The sequence below is a fragment of the Leptopilina boulardi genome, unplaced genomic scaffold (genome assembly GCF_019393585.1).
Source record: "Leptopilina boulardi isolate dan_hultmark-lab unplaced genomic scaffold, ZJU_Lbou_2.1 LbouV2_110, whole genome shotgun sequence".
Taxonomy (NCBI): domain Eukaryota; kingdom Metazoa; phylum Arthropoda; class Insecta; order Hymenoptera; family Figitidae; genus Leptopilina; species Leptopilina boulardi.
Genome location: NW_026137653.1, coordinates 959,779 through 981,111, shown reverse-complemented (window position 1 = coordinate 981,111; position 21,333 = coordinate 959,779). Strand labels below are relative to the sequence as shown.

The 21,333-nt window shown below is 25.1% G+C and overlaps 1 protein-coding gene across 8 annotated transcripts in view; it reads right to left on the bottom strand.

The window, feature by feature from the left end:
- The window catches only part of LOC127277400 (agrin-like), a 260,690-nt gene that overhangs the window by 83,923 nt on the left and 155,434 nt on the right, over positions 1-21,333 (bottom strand). For all 8 annotated transcript variants that reach the window (XM_051298541.1, XM_051298515.1, XM_051298526.1 and 5 more), the window contains one exon: positions 12,157-12,366. In XM_051298541.1, coding sequence (XP_051154498.1) covers positions 12,157-12,286 — 130 coding nt within the window. In that variant the 5' untranslated portion in view covers positions 12,287-12,366. The remainder of the gene's footprint in view (positions 1-12,156; positions 12,367-21,333) is intronic.

The following is a 21,333-nucleotide window of genomic DNA, read 5'->3' as shown; positions in this document are numbered from 1 at the left end:
GTTTTCCAATTAAAAAAAGAACATTTAGATACATTTGACGTTTTAATTAGTTACTGGTCAAAATATACATGTATGTATATGTTTATATTTGGCTTTGAATTTACTATAAACTGTTGCAAAATTACTGCATTAGTACTCCCGATGGCAATTGGGCGTAAAACCCTATATATACATACAATCGTATTATATCCGATCAACGATAATCTCTCAAATTATGAAAATCAAATTAAAATGTCTGTCAATAAGTCAAATATGTATATATATATATACGATAAAAAAATGAATTATGCGAATTATTTATTTATTATAAAATTAGTAATAATGAATGATTTTTTCTCTAAATTTGAATTAGCAAAAATTCGTTCACTAATTTAAATTAATGGAAATTTCTAGTAAATTTTTTTACTAAAATTTTAGTAAAAACAAGTTTTTAAATCAAAAAGTAACATTTTACTAAAACTTAGTAAAAATATCAACTAATTTTTAGTAATTTTTTACTAAAACTTGAGTAAGAATAAATTAGTAAATCAACCAATAATATTTTACGAAAACTTAGTGAAAATTTCTAATAGTTTTTTTTTCTAAAAATTTAGCTACTAATTCTAGCTACTGCTTCACATTATTATTATTATTATTATTATTATTATTATTATTATTATTCTTATTATTATTATTATTATTATTGTTATTATTATTATTATTATTATTATTATTATTTTTAATTATTAGTGAAAATAACTATAAATTAGAGAAAATTTCAAACAATTTTCACTCATTTTTAACTAAAATTTTTGTAAAAATAAATTACCAAATTAAATTAGTGTGAGAATTAGAGAAAATATTAGTAATATAAATTATTAGTGAAAATTAATAAAAAATTTGTGAAAATTTCTACTAATGTTTAGTCATTTGTGAATATAACTTTAGTAAAAGAATATTACTAGATCAAATTAGTGTGGAAATTTTGTGAAACTATTATTATTATAAAAATATTAGTTAAAATTACTAAAAATTAGTGAAAATTTCAACAAATTTTCACTCATTTTTAACTAAAATTTTTGTAAAAATAAATTACCAAATTAAATTAGTATGAGAATTAGTGAAAATATTAGTAATATAAATTATTAGTAAAAATTAATAAAAAATTTGTGAAAATTTCTACTAATTTTTAGTCATTTCTGAATATAACTATAGTAAAAAAAATAACTAAATCAAATTAGTGTGGAAATTTTGTGAAACTATTATTATTATTAAAATATTAGTGAAAATTAGTAAAAATTAGTGAAAATTTCTACTACTTTTTAATTATTTTTAATAAAATAAATTTGGTTAAAAAAATTATTAAATCAAATTAGTTTGATAATTAGTAAAACTATAATTATTTTAAATCGTTAGTGACAATTTTTCCTAAATTTTTGTTATTTTTAACAAAAAATTTAGTAAAAAAAAAAAAAATTATCAAATCAAATTAGTGTGGAAATTTTGTGAAATTATTATTATTATTATTAAAATATTAGTGAAAATTACTAAAAATTAGTTAAAATTTCTACAAATTTTTAGTTATTTTTAACTTAAAGTTTAATAAAAAAAAATTACCAAATCAAATTAGTTTTGAAAATTACTAAAATTTAGTGAAAATTTCTACTAATTGTTATTTATCACTAAAACCAGAAAAAAAAATATAACTAAACTAAATATTATTATTTTACTAAAAAATTTTATGGAAATATCAACTAATTTTTTCAATTAGTGAACAAATGCTCACCAATTTCAAATTTAGATTTCATCTTATGTGAAATTTTATTTCCCCTTTCAATAATAAATAGATTACATTGACAAAAATTTAATAAAAAAAAAAAAAAAAAATTTTGAAATCTCATTTTTACTTGTTTATCTTGAATTCAAAAAATCAATGGAAAGAATATACGGAATCTCAAACATGAAACCGAGTCTTCGCAAAGAACGTGCTTTAAAGTTTGTGCACGTGATTTCCATCTACCTATATATATATATATATATATATATATATATATATATATATATATATATATATATGTTACGTTACTACACAAGATCCAATATCTCAAGGATTTCCAACTGGGGTTCTATTTCCTGGAGTCGGTCCTGGTATTATAATATTTGGTTGGCCGCTAGCAAGCTCTATATATGTAGAAAAACGAAGCGAAGAAATTAACTTTTTATTTTATCCAGTTTCTCTTTATGCTTCTTTTTTACTATATTCATGGAGATAAATTTTACCCTCAGGAATTTGTGCTTTATGCTTTGCATGCATATTATACAGTTTTTTTTTTTTTTTTAAATAAATATATCCAGTTTATTTGATATATTTTTGATTTTAATTAAAAAATTGTTATAAATAATAGAAATAGAGTTAAAGGGAAGTTGATTTTATAAATATTTGGCTTTGTTTTATAAATAAATATACAATAAGAAAAAAAATTTAGTGTTTGCAACAAAATTGTTTGGTTAGGCAATTTTGGTTCTTGTAACGAAATTTTGGTTGGCTTAAACAAAGTCGTAGAGTTATTTCAATCAAACATTTTGTTAGGCCAACAAAATTATTTGGTTGAACATTTTTAAATTCCAACAAAAATTTGGTTACTACAACAAAATAGTTTGATTAACACAACAAAATAGTTTGGTTAACACAACAAAACAGTTTGGTTAACACAACAAAATAATTTGGTCTAAAAAACCAAATGATCGTTTGTTGTCCTAACCAAAATTTGGTTGCGACAACCAAATAATTTGATTCGTTTTGATCAACCAAACATTTTTGTTGACCTAACAAAAAAAATTTGGTTGCACTAACCAAACATTTTTGTTATGCCAACAAAAAACACTGAACCAAATTTTTTAGTTGACTCAAACAAATAGTTTGTTTAAATATCAACAAAATTTTTTTGTTGGCACAACCAAATTTTGTTTACTGACTAAACATTTTTCTTAGTGTAAATATTTGGTTTTGTTTTATAAATAAATATATATAAATGAAATATGAATTTTTTTGTATATATTTGTAATTTTTGGATATAAAAATATAATTTATGGATTTATTGTTAGAGGAGAAATATGAAACGCTGCGTGATATACCGCTGCGTGAACGAAATGCCCATCGTGTTTCTGCCACGTGACATTCAAGTTGATTGTATATACGAAGCTTTAGAAACCAAGGAACCTAGCTACTCAGCCCACATCTCGTAACCGCACTCAGTTCAGCTTTAGCTAATGTATGCATACATATTTCTGAAACTACATCCTCCCTTCTCTAAAACCCACATATGCCAGAGTATATAGTGCACCAGTACCGCTACACATGCACGGAAATATTGACTCGTGGATTCGATTGCACGTTCCTTGAACACCTATTGTATTCCTCAAATATTATAGACACCCATGCATTTATATTTTGTGAGAGTGGCTCCCTATATTTTCCATTTGAAATTCAAACAAATTTTACATTTCCAGAGAGAGAGAGAGAGAGAGAGAGAGAGAGAGAGAGAGAGAGACATTTAGTTTCTTTTTACTACAAATATTTGCTATTTTTATTCACAAAATTAATTCACAAAGAATTTAAATGGAAATTAATTTTAATTTCGTTTGTATAAAGATATAGATAAAAAAAAATAAATAAGAGAGATAAATTTTGATAGAAATTTAATGTTATGTATCGACACTAGTGTCTATATAAGGAATATCATGTGTTAGCAGTCAATAAAATGAAGATGCATGAGAAAAATGGAGAGAAGAATGTATCAGTCTTTCAACTGGGTTACCTACTTGAGATGAATCAAAGTTCATTGAAATTGATGAGCACATATTGAAAAGAATTTCTTTTTATCATTTATTACAAAGACCGATCATATATATATATGTGACATCATTAAAAATTCTATGACATATATAAATGTGAGCTTACAATGTTAATTGTAATCCTTCAATTTATATATGGATTTTTATATGCTCTAGAGAAATTTGTAGGGTAATTTTTATATTTTGAAAATCTGGAGAAATATTAAACTTTTAATATAACAAACTTCATCTTTTTTTAATTTCGACAGTAGTACAAGTAAATACTAAGTCGGACGTTTTTCTTTTTTTCCCCCCTTCTTTCAGTAGTGCAGGTAAATATTAAGTCAGACATTATAAATATTTATAATTTTCTCAGTAGTGCAAGTATGTTTTAGTCAGACATAATAAATAAATTAGAAAATCAGTAGTAATTGTAATTATTTAGAAATTTTTAATATTTTTTTAATTTTTCGAATTTTTCCTAGTAGTATTTGTCAGATTTAGTCAGACGAGATAAATAAAGTAAAAAAATCAGTAGTCAAAGGGAATCCCATCGGAAATTCTATATTTTTCAATATTCTCAATAGTAATGTTTAGTTTTATACAGACATAATAAAAAAAATTAGTAAAAATAATTATTTAGTCATATTTTTTTCATTTTTTGTAATTTTATTAGTGAATCAATTCGATTTTAGTCAGACATAATATAGCTAAATTGGAGAATTAGTAGTACAATTAAATATTTCGTCAGACTCACTATTTTTTGTAATATTATCAGTAGTATTTATCGAGTTTACTCATACATATTAATTAAAATAAAAAATCAGTAGTACAAGTGAATATTAAGTCAGACTTTTTAATTTTTGTAATTTTATTAGTAGTGACACCTGAGTTTAGTCAGCCATAAGAGTTAAATTAAAAAAGTCAGTAGTGCAAGTAAATATTAAGTCAGACTTTATTTTTGTAATTCTTTCAATAGTTAAAGTGAATATTTATTCAGACAAATTTTTTAAATTAGAAAATTAGTAGTATAAATAAGGCTTTAGTCAGACATTTTCAATGTTTGTTATTTTTAAGTAGTACAAGTTAATTTACAGATTAACATTTTTCTTTTTTTAATAATTTTATCAGTAGTAACAGTCGGTTAGAGTCAGCCCACTTGGAAAGATTCTCCGGAAAGTGCCTCCTGGAGGTTCTATCAGAATTCCGCCGGAACTTCCAACGTAATTCCGTCAGAATTCCATCGGAGTTCCAAAGAATTTCCGATGGGATTCCGACGATATTCCGACGGAATTAGGACTCAAAAATTTTTTAAAAAAAAATTAATCGGGATTCCGTCGGAGTTCCGTCAGAAATTCTTTGGAACTCCGATGGAATTCCGACGGAATTACGTTGGAAATTCTGATAGAACCTCCAGGGGGCACTTTTCGGGGAATCTTTCCAAGTGGGAGACATATTCGATAAAATAGAAAATCAGTAGTAAAAGTATGGTTTATGTCAGACTTTTTAGTTTTTGTAGTTTTCTCAGTAGTACAAGAAAGACTGTAGTCAGACTTTTCAATTTTTGTAATTTTATTAGTATTAACACTTGACTTTAGTCAAACATAAGCGTTAAATTAAAAAATCAGTAGTACAAGTAAATATTAAGTTAGACTTTTTAATTTTTGTAATTCTTTCAGTAGTGCAAGTCAATATTCAATTCCACTTTGTAGTTTTTGTTAATTTTACCAGTAGTAACATTTAATTTTAGTCAGGCATAATCATCAAAATAAAAAAATCAGTAGTAAAAGTAAATTTTTAGTGAAACTTTTGTTAATTTTTGTGATTTTCTCAGTAGTACAAGTCAATATTTACTTTAACTTTTTTAGTTTTACCAGTAGTAACTATTAGCTTTAGTCAGACACATTCGCCAAATTATAAAATCAGTAGTAAAAGGAAATATTTAGTCATTACTTTAAAAAAAAGTTTTTAATTTTTCAGTAGTATAAATCGCTTGTAGTCAGACATAATGTCCTCAAGTAATTAGAAAATCAGTAGTAGAGGTCAATATTTAGTCAGATTTTAAAAATTTTATTATTTTATTACTAGTTTAAGTTATTAGGACACAAATTCATTTTTAGCATTAAAAATTACACAGAAAATTAAAAGGCATTAAAATAAGATGCAACGCTTATTATTTTAATCTAATTTTGCTTATTTTAATCCATTTTGGTATTAAAATATCGCTTATTTTAATGCCTTTTAATTTTCTGTGTATCAGCATAATTTTTTCCTGGTTCATGATAATAAATTTTAATCAATATTTAAAAAAATAAAACAAAACGAATTAACGAATTTTGTTCTTCAAGTTTGTCCATTCAAACTTAGAAATTATAAACCCCTACTTTTCTAATAATAGAGGGGTACCCGCATTTGTCTCATCAAAACAGATGAAGAGAGAGAGAGATAGAGAGAGAGAGAGAGAGAAAGAGAGGGAGAGGAAAACTACATGAAAGCCTCTTACCGAGTAATGCCCCTTTTATTGACTGTCGAGTTTTGAATGTACATTTGTAAAGTCATTTTGGAAAATATATATATACACAAACTCGTAATTTTCCTATCGGTTTTATTACCCATAATAAATATATGTAATAATATTCTACTCTATTTATTTTTATTTCTTTTCAATGTCTATTTATATATATATATATTCTAAAGCGCAGCTGTAAGAAATATGCATAATTTATATTCGTTTTGAAATCTGAGCGTCAAGACGTGACATAATCGATTAAATCAAACGCTTCGCGAGCTGAAAAGTTTGCTGTGAAGTGTCTCAGAGGGACGTGAGCGGGAAATTCAATTTTGATAGCACGCCGGAAGGCTATCTGTAATTTATCATCGGCATAAGTGAGATAAAACTTGTTCTTGCTGAGCGCTGCCTCTCGCTCATAAGTTGCCTTTAGGTGTAATGAACTGCCATGATAGTCTCTGATTAAGTTAATTACTATCCCAAGCGCTTTGACTTGCGTATATATCATACCAAGACTGACGTTTACGCACTCTCTCTTTTTTTTTTTATATACATTTCAAGAGAGAAAGAAAATTTTCTTATTTTAACTAAATTAAATTAAATTAGAAAATAAAAAAAAATTTTATTTTTTTCAAAAAAATTATTTTATCACAAAATTTCTAGTTCGTTTATATTAATATCCCAATAAAAAAATAAAGCCATTGCCCCATTGATGACCCAATATTGAGAGGCAATGAAGCCAATACTGACGCAATAATGACAACAAATATTGGACAACTATTGGATGGTATAGAGGGCTTGGGATGATCACGTCGTTGCCAATGATAGCAGCGCAACCATTGTTGCTCCATTAACGGCAGGGAATTATTTTTTTTTTCCTAGATATTTTGAAGCTTTATCAATATATTACACTGACCGACACTGATTTTGTCACCAGATTAATTTAAGTCGCTTTCATTTTTTTTTTAAAAAAATATTTTACTAAAAATAGAACAAAAAAACTAAAAAACGTCTGAATTAATATTTACTTCTACTACTGTTTCTTAATATCTTAATGTCTGACTTAAATTGACTTTTACTACTGTGAAAATTAGACTAATAAATATTTATTTGATTTAAATAAAAAAAAAATTTTATTTACGCCAAATAAATGATCTAGTAGGCTGTAGGAAAAATATATGTTTATTTAATTCAAATATATTACATTTAATTAAAAACAAAATATTGCTAGGGGTGTACTATTTTTTCTTTATTTATTACGTCTGACTAAAACAAACTTGTACTATTGAGAAAATAAAATAAAATTAAAAATTCTGACTAAATATTTACTTGTACTACTTTTTTCCACTAGATTTATATATAAAAAATAAATAATATTTATTTATTATTTTAATTAAATAATTGTATAAAATTACAAATATTAAAATGTTCAATATAATATTTACTCTTATTACTGAAAAAAAATATAAAAATTTTTTTAAAGTCTTATTAAATATTTACTTTTACTACTGCTAAATTTACAACTGTTTAGAAATCACAATTTTTTGTCACCAAATTAGTATAACACAGAAAAAAGCTGGTGTTATTTTTGTTGCAGGTAATTTTCTCCATAAGATTTAACTCAGATTTAGGGTAAAATTTGTTGCGTGTTATTTTAACACCAATTCTGGTGTTAAAATAACACTTTGTTTTTCCTGTGAAGTCACATTCAGTCTTTTTTTTTTTTAATAATTTTATTTCTTCTTCCATCAAAGATTTTCAAAATGAATTTTTTTTTGTGTATGTAATGTAACATTATCAGTTTCTTCTTAGTCGAACAAAAGGCATTGTTATAAGAAAAAACTTTTTAATGAGATATGCAAATACTGAAAGAAGAGGAGAAAACTTATATATATAAAAAATAAGTAATGAAATATATTTTATATTTTCTTTTTTTTTTTTGCTGAGTAAAGTAATAATCATCAGCTTAAAATGAGAGAAATGTTCCAGATTCACAAAGTTCGTTTCAGACGTTTGCTTTATTGAAGTTTAAGAATAGCAGACACGGAAACTTGCTCGCATTTTTCGAGTAGCGTTAATATTAAAGCAAGCCACTCTCTGTCTTTTCTTCGCGAGAGTTGTTTGAGGAAGAATGAGAAACGTGGATGAAAGTATAACTTAATATTTTACAGGCAGATCAAATTCTCCATTTCCCTTGGATTTAGCACGAATTTAGACTGTTTTATAATTTATCCATGAAAAAAAAAATCACTTTTTTAAATATTATTTCCCCAAAAAAAAAAAAAAAAAATGAATTATTCGTTTGTTAAAATGAATTTACAATATTGGAGAGAAATAATTGTATAAAACATATGGTGGAAATTAATTTCTGATAAATTGCATCCGTAAGCGAATATTGTAAACGAGGGAAGAGTATTTACAAAATCGCATGGGAGATTCGAGATCGTTGTGTTTTACATAGGTTGGAACGCTCGTTTCGCATTGTTTGCTCTAATAATTTATGTTTGGAAGTACGTGAAAGTGAGAGAGAGAGGAAGAGAGACTCGAATTGAAAAGAGAGAAACGCGGAGTATTAATATTGAGATCTCAGTGTGACTCAATACGTTCTCTTGAGAGTTGATTACAATACTTTTATATTTTTACCAACACTTTGCGAAATTACAAAATTTATTAAATATTCAAGATGTCAAAAATATAAATTCTAATTTCAAATTAATTTATTTTATAAACTATTTCTGAATTTTTTTTTTTTTTTTCAAATAAAACTTCTAAACTAAAAATATTTTCGGAAGCAAATTGGCTTTTAAGGTTTAATAGGGATTACACCTAACTTTATGTATTTTGAATTCAAGAGTTTGATAAACTTCAGTTTTAGTGTGTCAAAACAGTCAATTATCAGGACTTGTAATATTTCTTGTTAGAAAAAAAATTACAAATACAGAAAAAAATTATTATTATTAAATTTATTTTAAAAGAAGTAAATCTATTTTTTATATTTAGAACAAAATTTTGTCCTCGAATGATAAAAATTTGAAAATTAAATTAAGGACCACTGTAATATATATATATATATATATATATATATATATATATATATATATTATATCGAATTAAGTGGCAAAGTGATGAAAAATTCATAAACGCAAGAATAATTTAAAACGATATAAAAATATCAATTTTTCAATTTAACAATAATTCAATTAATAATTCAATTCTCGAGAAATATAATTTATTAAAAACCTTGAATTTTCGTTTTCTATTGAAATAAATAGATTTTTTATTTTTTGTAATTTTATTAGTAGTAAGACTCGAGTTTAGTCAGACATTAGCATTAAATTAAAAAAATCAGTAGTACAAGTAAATATTGAGTCAGACTTTTTAATTTTTGTAATTTTATTAGTAGTAACACCCGAGTTTAGTCAGACATTAGTGTTAAATTAAAACAAAATCAGTAGTACACGTAAATAATAAGTCAGACTTTAGAAATTTTTGTAATTTTTTCAATAGTGAAAGTGAATATTTAATCAGACAAATTTGCTAAATAAGAAAATTAGTAGTATAACTAAAGCTTAAGTAAGAAATTTATAATTTTTGTTATTTTCCAAGTAGTAAAAGTCAATTTTTAGATTAAATTTTTTCTTTTTAATAATATTATCAGTAGTAACAGTCAATTAGAGTCAGATATATTCGATAAAATAGAAAATCAGTAGTAAAAGTAAAGTTTATGTCAGACTTTTTAGTTTTTGTAGTTTTCTCAGTAGTACAAGAAAGAATGTTGTCAGACTGTAGAATTTTTGTAATTTTATTAGTAGTAACACCAGAGTTTAGTCAGACATAAACGTTAATTTAAAAAATCAGTAGTACAAGTATACTTTTAGTCAGAGATTTTTAATTTTTATAATTCTTCCAGTAGTGCAAATCCATATTCAATTCGACGTTTTACTTTTTGTTAATTTTACCAGTAGTAACATTTAGTTTTAGTCAGACATAATCATCAAAATAAAAAAATCAGTAGTAAAAGTAAATTATTAGTGAAACTTTTGTTAATTTTTGTGATTTTCTCAGTAATACAAGTCAATATTCAGTTTAAATTTTTTCTTTTTAATAATTTTATCAGAAGTAATAGTCAGTTAGAGTCAGACATATTCGATAAAATAGAAAATCAGTAGTAAAAGTAAAGTTTATGTCAGACTTTTTAGTTTTTGTAGTTTTCTCAGTAGTACAAAAAAAGAATGTAGTCAGACTTTTGAATTTTTGTAATTTTTTTAGTAGTAACACCTAAGTTTAGTCAGACATAAGCGTTAAATTAAAAAATCAGTAGTACACGTATAGTTTTAGCGAGACATTTGTAATTTTTGTAATTTTTTTCAAATTAAAGTTCTAAACTAAAAAATATTTTTGGAAGCAAATAGCTTGGGATTACACCTAACTTTATGTATTTTGAATTCAAGAGTTTGGTCAACTGCAGCTTTAGTGTGTCAAAACACTCAATTATCAGGACTTGTTTTTTTTTCAGAAAAAAAATTATTATTATTAAATTTATTTTAAAAGAAGTATATCTATTTTTTATATTTAGAACAAAATTTTGTCCTCGAATAATAAAAATTTCAAATTAAATTAAGGACTACTCTAATATATATATATATTATATCGAATCAAGTGGCAAAGTGATGAAAAATTCATAAACGCAAGAATAATTTAAAACGATATAAAAATATCAATTTTTCAATTTTACAATAATTCAATTAATAATTCAATTCTCGAGAAATATTATTTATTAAAAACCACGAATTTTCGTTTTCTATTGAAATAAATAGAGTGCGATTGAATAAATCTCTGCGCTTGTAAATAAGTTATGACTTATAAAAAAAAAAGAAAATCCGATAAAAAAAAAAGAAAATTCTGCACTGATGTGAAGCGATGAATTCAGAGTTAAATTTAAATTAGCGCTAGACCAGTCGTGCAAACCACACACACAGACTAAAGGGGGAGAGAGAGAGAGTTCAATCCCCCGAAGCATTCGACTAGCGCAAAATTCACTATATACTATATAGGCAATGGAAAACTAGCAGAACAATTCACTTGAATAAAAGATCACTTTGCTAGGTATCTGTTCCATGTGTAGAAGAACGCCATTATGAGAGAGAGGGAATGAGAGAGAGAGAGAGAGAGAGAGAGAGAGAGAGAGAGAGAGAGGGAGGGAACGTAAAATGAAAAAAGAGTAGTGGAAAGAGGAAGTGGAGAAGATGAAGGGATGTAAAAAAGAAATTGAAAGAAAAAAAAAAGAAGGTAAGAAAGTAGTAGACTGGTTCAAATCTTACGGGCTCGTACCGCGTGTATGGACGTACCTTTGGGATTTCAGTGTAAAATAAAAGAAGGACCTTTGGGGAATTTTTTTTCGGTTTTCCTTTTTTTTTTTTTTTTTTTTCTTATTCTCAGTTAAAAATTGCTACTCATCTCTTAACAATAGTTGCTTAAACGCATTCAATTTTTTTTCTATTTTACCATTTTTTTGTAAAAAAAAGCGCAAAAAAACTTTTTTTTTTCGCTTTGTAAACTTGTGAGGAGAAATTGTTTCCTATTTTTGATCGTTTCAATTCTCACATGAAATCCCCGTTCGTACTTTTTTTTTTTATACACATACATTTCTCTCTTTTATATTATACAAAAGAGGGAAAAACTACTTACAATATATATATATAAAGTTTTCCATTTTTCTTTTTTGCTTTTTCATTAAAAAAAAAAAAATTCAAACCAATTTAATTTTTGAAAAAAAAATATTTAAAGAATTTTGTAAATTAAATTTGTAAACTTATTATTAAATAAAGACTCACCACAAGGACCTTGATGTTTGACTCTGTTGTTTTTCATATTGTGACAACTTGTCTGACGCAGATGACATTGGTTCGTATATGTGACGTCGTCGTTACCACAAACAGGTGCTGGCGTCAAAGGACAGTCCATTGGACAAAGACACGAAGCTCGACCACTCTCGGAAACGACGCATGTTGCCCCCCAAGCACAATATGTTTTCTCACAAGGCTCTGAAATCAAAGAATAAATGGTTATGTAAACAAAATTTTTATTATGAATTCTGTTTGCTATAAACATGTTTTGTATTTTTCTTACTCTCTCACTACAATTTTTGTATAAAATATACAAACCAATGGCAAATATTTGTTTTAGTAAAAAAAAATTTGTTTAATTAAAAATAATTGGGGAAAATTTGAAATAATATCAAAAATAAATTTTTCAATGTAAACTTCAAATAATTATTCGAGAAAAATGATATTTTAAAAATTGATATGATAAATGATAAATGATATTTTCAATTGATAATTGTCGTTACAGATATAAAATTTTTTTCACCGATATAAATCAATAGTATTCAGTATAGAAAATCAAATATATATTTTTATTCTGAATTTCTTTTTTTTTGAGACTTAAAGAAATTTTCAAGAGCCATGAACTTTAGGAGACTTTTGGGACACTCTTATGTATAGAAAATTTATCAAGTGTTTGAAATTTTAGAAACTTTCGAAGTACTAAATTTGTTAGAAGCTACTTTGGTTTGATCGCATACAAATTTTATTTATAGTACTCGAAATGTTTTTCTTTTTTTGTACAAAATTTCCTCATACGTCTTTATCAGTAGAGAATAAAAATTGCGAAATATATGTTATATAATGTATATAGAGCTGATGTATCTTGAACACTGTTTTACAATTCTGGGGGGGAATTTAAAAAAAAGGTATATATAGTGGAAGAAATAACTTGAAAGATAAAAGTAGCCAATAGAAATTTTATGCTTCACAATATCCTATTTATCGTTGATAACTCACTTGCTGGATCGTATTGTAAAAATTGTAAACGTAAATGCAATTAAAAATGAAGGTTTCAATTATTATTATTGACAAATTAAAAATTTTAAAAATCTGACTAAATATTGACTAGTACTACTGGAAGAAATATAAGAAATTATAAATTCTAGAATATTTATTTTTACTACTACTTTTCTAATTTATTCGTCACGTCTGATTTAAGAGTTGTACTACTAGAAAGTAAAAAAAAAATTACGTCTGACTTAATATTTAGTTGTACTACTGATTTTTAATTTAATTACAATGTCTGACTAAAGTCGATTTATACTACTAATAATATTACAAAAATTTTGAAAGTCTGACTAAATATTTACTTATACTACTGTTTTTTAATTTTATTTGCCATGTCTGACTATCACTGACTTGTACTACTCATATAATTTTTACGATTTATAAAGTCTGATTAAAAATTTACTTTTTCTACTGATTTTTACCTTTAAACTATTATGTCTGACTAAACGTATTTGTACTACTAATATAATTACAAAAAATTGATGTCTGACTGAAAAATTACTTTTACTACTGATTTTAGGTATTTATGTATTTTATGTCTGACTAAATCAAACTTGTACTACTGACAAAATTAAAAACGTAGTCTAAGGTAATATTTACTTTTACTACTATTTTTTTTACTCATTACGTCTGGCTTAAACAGACTTGTACTACTGAGAAAAATTATAAATATCTATAATGTCTGATTTAATATTTACCTGTACTACTAAAACAGAAAAAGGTTAGTGTCTGACTTAATATTTATCTGTACTACTAAATAAGAAAAAATTCAGTGTCTGGCTTAGTATTTACTTATACAATTGTTCAAATTACAAAAAAAAAAGTTTGATTAAAGGTTTACTTTTACAACTGATTTACTAATTTAATCATTATGTCTGATTAAAATTTAATTGTACTACTAAAAAACGTCTGAATTAATATTTACTTTCACTACTGTTTCCTAATATCTTAATGTCAGACTTAAATAGATTTTTACTACTGGGAAAATTATAAATATTTATAATGTCTAACTTAAACTGGCTTTTACTACTAAAGAAAATAGTAAATATTTATAATGTCTGACTTAAACTAATGTTTACTACTGAGAAAATTATAAATTATAATTTCTAACTTAATATTTACTTGTACTACTCAAAAAGTAATAAAAAATTAAAAACGTCTGACTTGATATTTACTTATACTACTTGTTTACATTTACTACTGATTTTCTAATTTACTCATTATGTCTGACTAAAATTGAGTTGTACTACTAAAATAAAAAACTTACCAAAAAAATTCTATTTTTCTTAGGCAGACGATTTTATTGCATATTCTTGCACAAAATACACCGAAAAGTGTAGAAAAAAATTGACACCCAGATCCGAGTAGAGGAAGACCCTTTTTATGACCAAAAACGCATCCAAAAGCATATAAAACTTACCAAAAAGTTGTAAATTCAGATGTTTATTGCATGAACATTTTGCTTCCTCTTTACGATCAGCAAAAAAATTTGCTTCCTCGTGGAGAAAGTAAAATTTTATTGACAAAATGTGAATTTTTGATTTTTTAACTTTCATTAATTCTTTAAATTTACCTCAAATGAATTCTTTATATATATCGATCGATTTGTCTTGATGTAAAGAACACGATTTTATTATATATAACCTTAAATTTTTTTATTTAAAAATTTCTTTGATTAAAAAAAAATTTTTGGAAAAAAGACCATAAAAATTTTTTTTTGGAGTATTTTTCAAAATCCTTTGGTCTGATTTGAGATATTAATATGATAAATGAGCCTACTAAATTTTATCTAAATCCATTAAAACCTGTTAAAGTTATCTTCTAAACAAAAAAGGGATCCACACACACACACACACATACACACACATACATACATCCGGACAATTGATCAGGATCTCATATAACATGTTTCTATAAAGAAAAAAATTTGTTTTTGCCACTTTGAAAAGTTTTATAAACGAAAGGACTACAAAGCTTCCTCCACGAGGAAGCAAAAACAGTAAAGACGTCTGATTTAATATTTATTTTTACTACTATTTATTTTATTCGTTATGTCTGACTAAAACAGACTTGTACTACTGAGAGGAAAAATTTTTAAGTCTGACTAAATATTTACTTTAACTACTGCGATATTGACATCCGTTTAGAAATCACAATTCAATGGCTAATGTAGAAAAAAAATTGATGTTTTGTTTTTTTTTCCCTCCAATCAAAAAAAATCAAACAAAAAATAACAAAAAAATTTGTTAAACCAACCATTTGATTATTTATTATTTCTTCATTCATCTTTTTTTTTTCCTTTTTTTTTATTGGTCATTTTTTTCTTTTATTCACCGACCTTCAGAATTTCAGAGTCAAATCTTTACTCAATATATATTGCTCAAGAGCTAATCAATTTTCTTGAAAAAGTCAATTCGATGTAAAATACTCTGCTTAGGGGGATTTTTGGTTGTCTCAGTGGATAATCAGTGTGTGTAGGTTCCCCCTTCTATGGGTCATTAATATAGTGGACGACTTGATCCAGAAAAGAATCGTTCGACTCGAAGAACGAGTTTACTCCAATAGCTTTTGTCGCAGAAAGGAAATCTCTCTTTCTCTCTCTCTCTCTTTCTCTCTTCTTTTTTTCCCTAAGCGTCAATTTGCTCTTTTGCACATTCTTCAAGATTTTTTTTTTTTTTTTGCTCACCTTTTTTTTCCAACGAAAAGTCATCACTCGTTATTTGAGAAGAAATACTTAGGGGCAATAGAAAGAAGAGGAGAACAAGTAGCTATCTTTTTCTCTCTCCCTCTCTCTCTCTTTCTATCGTTTCTTTTATGACCCATCTGTTTGTTTCTTTCCTTTCTCCAAAAGGAGGGATGTACACTATCTTTTTCACAAATCACTTCCTAAGTCTCCTCAATAGAGATATCCACTTGGACAGATTTGTCCAACAAAGATTTACTCGTGTGAAAAATTATTATATATACATTTATTTTCTTTTTCTTTTTTTGACAATTCATATTTTATTTAAATAATTAAAAGAAAAATGATAGGAAAAAATTTTAAATATGAATTTTTATAAAATGAAAATTTTTATCTTATATATGTTATATACATATATATGTAATCTTCTCCGTTATCTATGTAAACATTTGTCTTTTCAATATGAAATTTAATAAAGTAGAAAATTTGTGGTTCAAGCATTAATGAGAAAATGCAAACTGTTTGATGGTAATTGTTTTTGGTTAATCTTTGGTATATATGGGAAAGGCAAAATTTTCATACGTACTATAAACGAATTTTCCCTCATTCTGTGAATATACATGTATATATATTTATGGAAAATATACAAAAGCTTGTATGAGGTCGACAAGAACTTTAACCTGCACTATAGTAAAGTGTTAGAGAGGATTTCAGCTTTACTATACTTAACGTAACCTAACGTTGTAAAATGCTTCTTGCATAAACCACACCAGATTGTATCAGCTGGACAGGAAACTAACCCCATTCCTTGAAAACAGTGCAAAAGAGAGAGAGAGAGAGAGAGAGAGAGAGAGAGAGAGAGAGAGAGAGAGAGAGAGAGAGAGAGAGAGAGAGAGAGAGAGAGAGAGAGAGAGAGAGAGAGAGAGAGAGGGGGGAGACAGCCAACCTGAGATTCTCCCTGTGAGACAAGAAAACCAACTTCTAAAGTCTCCCGGAAGTTGGAACATTTTTATGTTTCTTTTTTCTAATCTTCATGGTTTTTATATACCCTTTTTTTCTTCTCATACTTTTCTTTCTCTTTCAAATTGTGCAAATTATTAAAAACTTGCCACAATATTTCATAAAATATGATTTTTTTTCTTTATTCTCTTATTTTAATTAAGGATGTTTGATTTATTCACATAATCTCAAACTAAAAAATTGTTTTTCAATAAATAAAATTAATTTTTTAAAAATTAATATTACATTAATACTATCACTGATTTTTACTACTAATATAATTTTTACGATTTATAAAGTCTGATTAAAAATTTACATTTTCTATTGATTTTTACCTTTAAATTATTATGTTTGACTAAACGTATTTGCACTACTAATATAATTACAAAAAATTGATGTCTGACTGAACAATTACTTTTACTACTGATTATAGGTATTTATGTATTTTATGTCTGACTAAATCCAACGTTTACTACTGACAAAATTAAAAACGTAGTCTGAGGTAATATTTACTTTTACTACTATTTTTTTTACTCATTACGTCTGGCTTAAACAGACTTGTATTACTGAGAAAAATTATAAATATTTATAATGTCTGACTTAATATTTACCTGTACTACCAAAAAAAGAAAAAATTTAGTGTCTGACTTAATATTTACTTATACCATTGTTCAAATTACAAAAACAACAAGTTTGATTAAAGGTTTACTTTTACAACTGATTTTCTAATTTAATCATTATGTCTGACTTAAATAGATTTTTACTACTGGGAAAATTATAAATATTTATAATGTCTGACTTAAACTGGCTTTTACTACTAAAACAAATGATAAATATTTATAATGTCTGACTTAATATTTACCTGTACTACTAAAAAAGAAAAAGGTTAGTGTCTGACTTAATATTTACCTGTACTACCAAAAAAAGAAAAAATTTAGTGTCTGACTTAATATTTACTTATACCATTGTTCAAATTACAAAAAAAAAACAAGTTTGATTAAAGGTTTACTTTTACAACTTATTTTCTAATTTAATCATTATGTCTGACTTAAATATATTTTTACTACTGGGAAAATTAGAATTATAATTATAAAAAGTAATAAAAAATTAAAAACGTTTGAATTGGTTTTTATATATTTTTGTTTCTCCTCATACTTTTCTTTCTCTTTCAAATTGTGCAAATTATTAAAAACTTGCCACAATATTTCATAAAATATAATTTTTTTTTTTATTCTCTTTTTTTAATTAAAAATTTTTGGCCCATTAACATAATCTCAAACTAAAAAATTGTTTTTTATTAAAATTAATTTTTTAAAAATTAATATTACATTAATTTTTATTAAATTAATTAATTTTTATAAATTAGAATTAATTTTATTTGACTATATTTTTAGTTCTGTTAAAAAACTAATTTTTAGTTTGAGTTATGATGTTAAAATATTGAACCCCCTTAGGAATTAAATTATAATAAGTAGAGAATTTTTTTTTTTTTTCGAACATTATTTTTTGGTAATGAAAATATATCGACGACACAATTTTTATATATAGAGACAACATGAATTCAGTCTCGTTTTTCCTATGAAGAGTAAAAAGATATTGACGTGAATAAATCGACAAGTATACCAATACATGTAAATTTTTATTTTTATCATGTGAACAAACAAGAACCCTTTAACCATAACTTTGACGTGATGTTTGCCATTTTCTCAAGGCAAACGCCGCTAGTCATCAGCATAAAATGTTCTTGTATAATAAAAAAAAAAAAAAAAAAAAAAGAGAATGAATTTAGCAGAGCTCTAAAATAAAAAATGTATATTTCATGAAGTTTCCTTTTTTTATGATCAATCAAGACTTATTTAGAATCTAAATAAATTATATCTAATAATACGATTTATTGTAAATAATATCGCTTGGATTCTTGAATAGCCCCGCCTATGAAAATAACATAAATGATTGATGGTTGGTCGGACATTTTTTTTTAAAGCTTTATTTTCAGTTTCCAATATTTACTATATAAGGGATTATTTTTTTACATTCTTCGATAAAAATCTCTTTTTTAAACATTAGGTATAATTTATTTTGTTAAAAAAAAAAAAATAAATGAAAACAAAGGTTCGATTATCAAAACAATAAGTGGGAATTTGTAAAAGCTTAAAGCATTCATGTGCATTGAAGTTTCACTGACTCTCCCACGGGTCCCTTATAAAAGTTAATCAATACCATATACCCACGAAAGAGATAAATTTTTCAATTCACGTTTGACCAGCGTGAAGCTCCATCAGCTTTTCATAAATATATATATATATATATATATATATCGTGATTTTAAAATATTAATCTTTTTTTTTTATTTTTATACTAAATCAATAATTGAGAAAAATTTATTTCTAACTGTTTATTTTTTTTACAAAAAGTAGAAACATGAAAACGAATAATATTTAAATTTGCATATCTTGCGTTTTGCATAATTCTAGCGGCTCGAGATATTTACTAATGTCTACGCGAAGAATGGTTATAACGCAACTGACACAAATCTTGATAAATTTAGAACGAGATAAAACTGTATATATCAGAAAACATAAAGTTGAAGATTATTGTCTTAATTTTCAAACTGTGTTAACTATATCACGAACAATTCATAATCAGATTTAACTCTACCTCGTTATAAAAAAATTAGTATTTTTTTTTAAATAGTATTTTTATATTATTTTTTCAAAACATTTTTAACAATTATGTACGTTAATTTTTTTTTTCGATAATTAAATTATATTCTATAAATTACTATAAATAACTTGTGTGTTGAACGAATGAAAGATTTTTAGGGAAAATAGAATTTCCTATTAGTTAATTATCGAGGGATTAATTAGGGATGCTGGAGATTAAATTTTAATGAGTTTGAAACTCATTGCGAGTTGTTTGTGGTCAGTTGAAAATGTCTGTTAATGTTTATTTAAGCAGATGTTACTCCATGATAATTAGAATAATAAGCTAATTCGGAATTTTGAGTTTTTTTTTTTTTTCAAATGACACTCGAGTGAGGAGAACAAAGTCTCACGTAATGTCTATATTAATTAAATTTACTATAATAATAATAATAATAATAATAATAATAATAATAATAATAATAATAATAATAATAATAATAATAATAATAATAATAGTAATAATAATAATAATAATAATAATAAATAAAAATGACAAATAATAATTATTATTATTATAATTATAATAATGATAATAATAAGGAAAAAAAAATGTTGAGAAGTATTATTTTGGAAATTAATGGAATCATTTGAGAGCTTATATATGAATTTGCAACAATCCATTGAACCGTGAAGATATGGCTTTAATATGTATTATGTTATATTGCGTGTTTCATAAAGTCGTCATCAGTTTTGCATAAAGGTAACTGGAGAGTCGGAGATATATAATACGTGTTTACAGGAGAGTCAATAACTTTCCACTGACCAAAAGAGGGCAACGCGATCTAAACACGAACTGCACAGTTACTGGCAAATGTAATTATTTCACACAGCACTTGATTAGAACCCGAGTGGTATGTCGAGTATATAACTGCACTGTTATATAAATGTGTGTTTATAAATTTTAATGCGTTTCAAATGTTTCCTATATAACTGAGATTTCATTTTTAATATAAATTTCTAATAAAAAAAATATCACTAAAAATATTTTTAATTTTTTTTTTTGCATTTTTTTTTTTTGCAAAATAAGAAAAAAAATTAATTTTTGTTTCTTTTTTGCGATCAAATGAAATTTACAAATAGACTGTCATCATTTATATTTTACATGCTGTAATAAATAACAAAAAAAAAAAAGTTATAATACTGTGGCGTTAACTCAGAATCCCTACTGAGATAATTACAGTAAATTAGAGAGAATTGCTCTTTGAATCAGGCTAATGGGTCTTTCGTGCATACTCATCCAATTTGAAGCACTCAAAGTAGATTGTCGTTTTATATATTTTTATCTCAAAAAAAAATCTCCAATTTCTACTTTTATATATATATATATATATATAAAAAGATAAACTTTCAAATCTTTTCATAAATCTTTTCTGACGTGTGAAAACTTGGATATAAAACTTTTTTTTAAACTTCACGTTTTTTTTTTTCATGGTAACATAATTAATTTTAAATTTGCTCGTTTATTTTATTATTAAATTATAATTTGATACTTTTAATAATTACAATTTATTTGATATTTATTTAATAATTATATTTTGAATAATAATAGAAAATTTTGTTTATAAATAATAGATTTTTTTTTTTCTATTCAAATTGTAAAGATATATAGCAGATAAGTGCAAGCAACTAGAAATTGTACCGCGCGACAAACTAAGTCTTTCCAGTTAATTTATCTGCGTAATTAGCTATAATTCACTTTCTAGAGCTACTTTAAACTCAACGTCAAATTAT